Source organism: Perissodus microlepis, chromosome 3, assembly GCF_051167445.1.
Source record: "Perissodus microlepis isolate ML-2025 ecotype Zambia chromosome 3, ASM5116744v1, whole genome shotgun sequence".
Classification (NCBI taxonomy): Eukaryota; Metazoa; Chordata; class Actinopteri; order Cichliformes; family Cichlidae; genus Perissodus; species Perissodus microlepis.
The window spans coordinates 19,941,282-19,947,737 of NC_140463.1; the positions used below are offsets into that span (position 1 = coordinate 19,941,282).

The window sequence follows — 6,456 nt, forward strand, 5'->3', positions numbered from 1 at the left end:
TATAGTTTAAATATTCTCCAAGATAATACGAAAAATATCTATAAAAAAATTAATGAAATTAAAAATGAAGGTGTAATTCAATATAAGTATGCAAATAAAGATGAAAATCTTTCAATAGTTAAAAATATACAAGACAAATTATTATCCGAAAGCATGAGAGACGTGGTATGGCTCATCTCGCTCGGGCGCCTCCCTGTGAGAGCGGTGGTACAGTGGAGTTGTTTTGTTACCACCATGAAATGTCCTATGACAGACTGTGATGAAGATGAGACCCTAGAACATCTTCTATTGGATTGTTATAGGACAACTGAGATCAGGCAGAAGATGACAGAGATTGGCTATGATGTGGATGTTAATATTAAAGCAGTTAAATATGGTTTGTTTAAAGAAAAAATGGGTGAAGACAAAAGGAGACTCTTTTGGTTAGTAATGTGTGTAATAAACACGCATATTTGGAAAACCCGTACCAAAGGAGTGTTTGAACAAAAGATGATAAGTAGTGATGTGGTGAGTAAACATATCATTACAGATCTGCGGAGAAGACGAACAATGGACCTAAAACTTGGGAAAGTTTTCCCCTGGAACGTATTGAAACTGTAAGTTTTAAAAGTGGTTTGTGGACTCAGATGCTCGATTTTCCTCTTTGTTTTCCTTTTTCTTTAATGAGTGGTGTGTGATCATGATTTTGTATATGTAATTGTATGTGTATGTATATTTTATATGTAATTTTGTATACTTTAAATAAAGTGAAAAAAAAAAAAAAAGAAAAAAGAAAGACTGGAGGCAAAGCCAGAGCTAAGGCCAAGACCCGCTCATCCCGTGCCGGGCTTCAGTTCCCCGTGGGTCGTGTCCACAGACTGCTGCGCAAAGGTAACTATGCGGAGCGTGTGGGAGCCGGCGCCCCCGTTTACCTGGCAGCTGTGCTCGAGTACCTGACCGCTGAGATCCTGGAGCTGGCTGGCAACGCAGCCCGCGACAACAAGAAGACTCGTATCATCCCACGTCACCTGCAGCTGGCTGTGCGCAACGACGAGGAGCTCAACAAGCTCCTGGGGGGAGTCACCATCGCTCAGGGTGGTGTGCTGCCCAACATCCAGGCTGTGCTGCTGCCCAAGAAGACCGAGAAGCCCGCCAAGACCAAGTAAACGCAAATCGCTCGGTTTCACCAAAAACAAAGGCTCTTTTAAGAGCCACACACTTCTCTCTGAGCAAATATCCTTCTGCTGTCACTGTCTGTAACAAGTTGTGTACTGGGAAATGTAGATTATGCATCTTGATTTATTTTGAAATGTACATTCATTCATGTCATCTTACATAGTCAGGGACTGAAATACACCTTCAAAATATACTATCATGAGTGCTTAGGCAGTGTGTTTGTTTTATTCACAAGACAAGAATAGAGGGTCTTAATATAAAATCAAAATAAAACTAAAGCAAAAAGCTCTCAGTCTCTCCTGCTGAGTGGTTAAGGCTCGTGCCTTGTTCAACCTCATTGCTCATCTCACTAATTTAGAATAAATATGATATCACTAATTATTAGCTTCATAACTATGACTGTAGACACTCATCATTGTTCACTCGCTTTATAATTAAAGCAGTTTCTACGCTCATGAAAACAGACAACACGTGGTACATGACACATGTGGCAAGATCACAAACCTTGTTAAACACAATAGGAAATCGTAACAACATGAGGAGGAGAGGGACTACCCAGGTAGAGAGGGAGGAAAATGTGGAGCTGTTAGCAACATGTTCAGCAGCACTGCTGCTAAATTTGGGACATTTTGCAAAGTCACTTACATCTGTGCTTAGTCAACCCCTGTTTTAAGGACAGTAGTGGGTTTGAGCAGGATTCGAACCTGGGCATCCTGGTCTCAAGGCGGCTATTCATCCCATTGTGTTCTCAAAGCATTTCATGCGACCTTAAAGCTCTCAAGAATTACATTAAGTTGCTGAACCCTGACCTCTGACGTGCCAAATTAGTTGGTTTAGCTATAAACTTTGGTGTGTAACTCTGTATGGAGGGAAGAATGTATTGACAGTGGGGGTCTGCCTGTCGTAAAATGAGTAAAAGCTGCCTCAGCCAGATAAACAGGGAGCCACAGTTACTAGCCTGGGGAGAGGATGGGAAACCCCCCCCCCCCCCCAGACTAAACAATAGAATTAGAGGAAAACTACTGAGGAGGGGGACACAGGGCAGCCCCGGACTCTCCTCCAGCTGGGATATCCAAAGAATCGGTGAGGTCAAGAGGTAAACCTCCAGGCTATATTTTGAAAAAAAGGAATTCCCAGCATCCTTAACTCTACAGAGCTCCATTAGTTCAAATGTACACAAATCAAATTGGTTATGAAATCAGTAATTAAATCAATACATGCTAAAATAAATAGCTGTATGGGTTCAGCTTGGAGTAAAATGTGTCCTTGAAATCACCTAATATCAGCTCACTTGGCCTAGAATTTAGTCAGGTAAGGTTGTAGAGCTTTTTGAGTGGATTATATTGGCTCGGTATCATTAACCTATACAGTGTACTTCCACTAAAACAGCCAGTGTAGGCTTTCAAAAAATAAAAATAGAACTCAATATTTCATACAGAGATAATAACATGCAACTATAAATGTAATACTTTCAGTCATATTTGTTGTTTTTTTTAATAGAATGTTTTTAAATGTAGGTGATAACTTTTAAAGGTTTTTCTTTTCTGATAGTGTTTCATAGTAAAACAAGAAGTGTTGTGATGTCTTGTACTATGAAGGTATGAGTGTAAAGAGCAAACGGGTGAGGTGTTTCAGGTAATTTAATTTTCAAGAGAAAACTAAGGTGTTTCAGCCAAAACAGTCGCCAACGAAATGAAGATAAAAAATTTCAGAGGTGGGCCAATCTTGGGTCACAAATTTATGAAACGAAAAGGACTGTACATCTGACAGAGTGGAGAAGTGTGAAAACATCCACGATCACCAACGGATTTCAAAGGGCTGGACTGCTGCGTGATGGAGATGAGGACACCGCCACGGCCCTTCAGAGGGTGTTCGACTCCAACACTGACAACGAGAATCTTTTTGGTTTTGAAAGCCGACACTGGAGAAGAGGACTTTGGTGGTTTTAGTGCGCAGGAAGAAGAGAAAGATGGTGGTGAATGACTGACTTTTCTTCTTGTTAAAGCCGTGTTACTGCACCTGAGCCTAAAAGGTAGGCCGAATCGTTTTTTCTGGTGTGCTCTCGGTTATTGTTATACACTACATTTGTTACTCGTTTATAAAGCACAGTACATGTTTCGTAATTGTAATTACCGGTACTTGTACATGTACGTAAAAAGTTATGCAAATATGTACCGGTAACTTGTTTTTCAAAATATTAATACAAGGGATGTGTTCCCAAACAGCCATCTCTTTCCTGACAATCCCCTTTGTGCATATTCTCTTACATATGGTAAGTAAACATTAAAGCACTTGCGGCTTTTAGTCAGGTGCGGCTGATGTAGGTACAAAACAGGATTTTCCCCTGATTTTAGCTTGTGCGGCTAATATTCAGGAAAGTACGGTAATTTAATTTCAAGAGAAAACTAAGTCTCACTGAGGTTAAAGGCCAAAGAATAAAAGTGGGTTTTAAGACGCAATTTAAAATTGGACAGTGAAGGGGCCTCTCTAACGTGCAAGGGCAAATTATTCCATAATTTTGGAGCCACGATAAAGAAGGCCCGCTCCCCTCTGAGCTTCCTCCTGGATCTCGGTACCTCCAGGGGCAGCTGGTCAGCTGACCTGGGAGACCGACAGGGTGTGTGGAGATGAAGAAGCTCAGAGAGGTAAGGCGGGACAAGACTGTGAATGCATTTAAAAACAAACATAAGAATTTTAAAATTAACTCTAAAAGACACAGGCAGCCAGTGCAGTGAGGCTGGGGCAGGGGTTATATGCTCTATTTTACAAGTTCCTGTTAGGAGTGATGAAGCAGCGTTTTGAACCAGCTGCAGACTTGAGAGCAATGACTGACTGACCCCCACGTAAAGTGCGTTACAGTAGTCCAGGGGGGAAGAAATAAAAGCATGGATCACTGTTTCAAGGTGCTGCCTTGAAAGAAAAGACTTTACTCTTGCCAGTCGCCTTAAATGATAAAAACTGGACTTCACCACTGCTCTGATTTGGTTGTCCAATTTAAAATCACTGTCCAACTTAAAACCAAGATCAGTAACAACAGGTTTAAAATAAACTTCCAGGGGTCCCAAATCTACAGAGGAGGACTCGCAGGGACCACTGGGTCCAAACACCAACAACTCTGTTTTCTTTTCATTAAAATTTAAAAGGTTTAGAGCCAACCAAGCTTTAATGTCATCTAGGCATGTCATGAGAGGTTTTATGGAGATGCCACCCTTCTACTTCAGTGGCAAATAAATTTGGATGCCATTATCATCTAGAAAATCTTTCAGTTGACTAAAAACAATTTTCTCTAACACTTTGGAAAGTAAAGGCAGCTTGGAAGTAGGCCTATAGTCAGCTAAAACTGTGTGATCATGGCCAGGTTTCTTAAGCAGTGGCTGCACTAGTGCATGTTTGAAACTTGCAGGAACCACACCAGAAGACAGACTGCTGTTAATAATTTCAAGGACATACCATCCTATGCCAAAAAAAATCTTCTTTAAAAAATTGTGGAGGAAAAGGATCCCGAGGGGAACCTGTGGGCTTAATATAGTGAACCACATCCTCTAAAGTGGAGAACATCACAAGTTCAAACTGAGTAAAAACAGCAGTGGAAGGGACAGAGGCAGAGGGGTCAGAGTCAGGAGTTGTGATAAGAGCCCTGGTGGTGACAATCTTTTCAATAAAAAAGTTCAGAAAATCATTGCAGATATCAGGAGAAACTTCCAAAAAGACATTCAATGGAGTATTAAGAACCGTGTCAATGGTCCTAAAGAACACACGCGGGTTATGACTGTTGCAAGAAATCATATTTGCAAAATATTCATTTTTTGCCTCTTTAACAGTGTTCTGGTAGCGATGCCAGCAGTCTTTTAGAATTTGAAATGATACATGCAGTTTATCTTTTTTCCTCCTCCGTTCTGCTTGACGATATATACATATCTCTGTGCTAGAACTGTGTCCTGGAGTTTGTACGTGCGTCCGCATACATTTATATAAACATAAATAAACCTTTTTTTTACATTAGTAACTCTTTGTGCATAATCTTATATTTTTGTTGATAATAAATTAATCAAAGCAACAAAACAAGCTGAAAAGTCGGTTGGGAGCCGAAAGAGCCGGCATTCCCATCACTAATTAAGACCACCCAGTGACATGAACGGCTACATCCGCGATTCAAGTAGTTCACTACATAATAAATCAAATATTGGACAGTAGAAAGTGTGCTCATTAGTTTAGTTTCTGGCTCTGAAAAGAGCCGTTGGCTTTGACGTCTGATAGTCAATTTATTTGGAGCTCGTGTACTTGGTGACAGCTTTGGTGCCTTCAGACACAGCATGCTTAGCCAGCTCACCGGGGAGGAGCAGGCGCACTGCGGTCTGGATCTCCCTGGAGGTGATGGTGGAGCGTTTGTTGTAGTGGGCCAGGCGAGATGCCTCGGCAGCGATGCGCTCGAAGATATCGTTGACAAACGAGTTCATGATGCTCATGGCTTTGGACGAGATCCCGGTGTCGGGGTGGACCTGCTTCAACACCTTGTACACGTAGATGGCGTAGCTCTCCTTCCTGGGCTTTCTCTTCTTCTTGCCGCCCTTTCCGGCGGTCTTAGTCACGGCTTTCTTGGAGCCCTTCTTGGGCGCGGACTTGGCGGGTTCAGGCATTTTCGCTCCTCGATATTCTGCAGTTACGAATGAGCTGTTTGACCGAGAGCAGCGCTTTTTATACAGGCTGTATGCTAATACCACTGCGCGGGCCCTCGGATCTCATTGGTGGAGCCGCACAGTGGGCCGGACGTTGTGTTGGAGGGAGTTTGTGAACTGTGCTGAAACAGGCGCACATCTAACAAAGACAGTGGACTGTGTGATTGTGTCCTCGTTTGCTGAGACAGTCATTTGTTCTAAATGAGCAGTAAATGCAGAGCTCTGTGTGGCAGATATGGATGTGTTAGTATCAGTATTATCTTCAGCCAACAATGAAATCATTTTAATTACAATTCCGCCTGATTTTGTGTCTCTGTGTTTCTGTAGCGCCCATGTAACATGGTGATAATCACAGTTTACCACTCACCAGCACACAGCTTTAAAACTTTGCTGAGTTTTAGCTCTCAGTGGAGGTTAATTTACTTCACTGTTTTATTTACAACTAACTTGAATTTAAATTAACATTAAAATATTTTTTATACACGGAGTAAAGATGGTGGAAATGTGCAGGACGTAGGATCAGTGTCTGAAGCAGCATGTTGTTCGGTATATTGAAAACTCCAGCCTCCAGAAATGATTACACCATCTGTTTTTTTTTTTAATATTTATTCAAATCGGGGGTGCA

The 6,456-nt window shown here is 41.7% G+C and overlaps 2 protein-coding genes across 2 annotated transcripts; one reads left to right on the plus strand and one right to left on the minus strand.

Moving 5' to 3' along the window:
• The first annotated feature begins 234 nt into the window (after positions 1-234).
• Positions 235-1,152, plus strand: LOC146390436 (histone H2A-like). The gene is made up of 2 exons (XM_084921442.1): positions 235-376; positions 748-1,152. Exons 1-2 carry the CDS (start codon positions 235-237, stop codon positions 1,143-1,145), a joined length of 540 nt encoding a protein of 179 aa, XP_084777568.1. The 3' UTR covers positions 1,146-1,152.
• Positions 1,153-5,367: 4,215 nt separating this feature from the next.
• On the minus strand, positions 5,368-5,835 carry LOC146390437 (histone H2B-like). Its single transcript, XM_084923504.1, has one exon. The coding sequence runs from the start codon at positions 5,790-5,792 to the stop codon at positions 5,418-5,420; it is 375 nt and encodes a 124-aa protein (XP_084779630.1). The 5' UTR covers positions 5,793-5,835; the 3' UTR covers positions 5,368-5,417.
• Between the last annotated feature and the right edge of the window lie 621 nt (positions 5,836-6,456).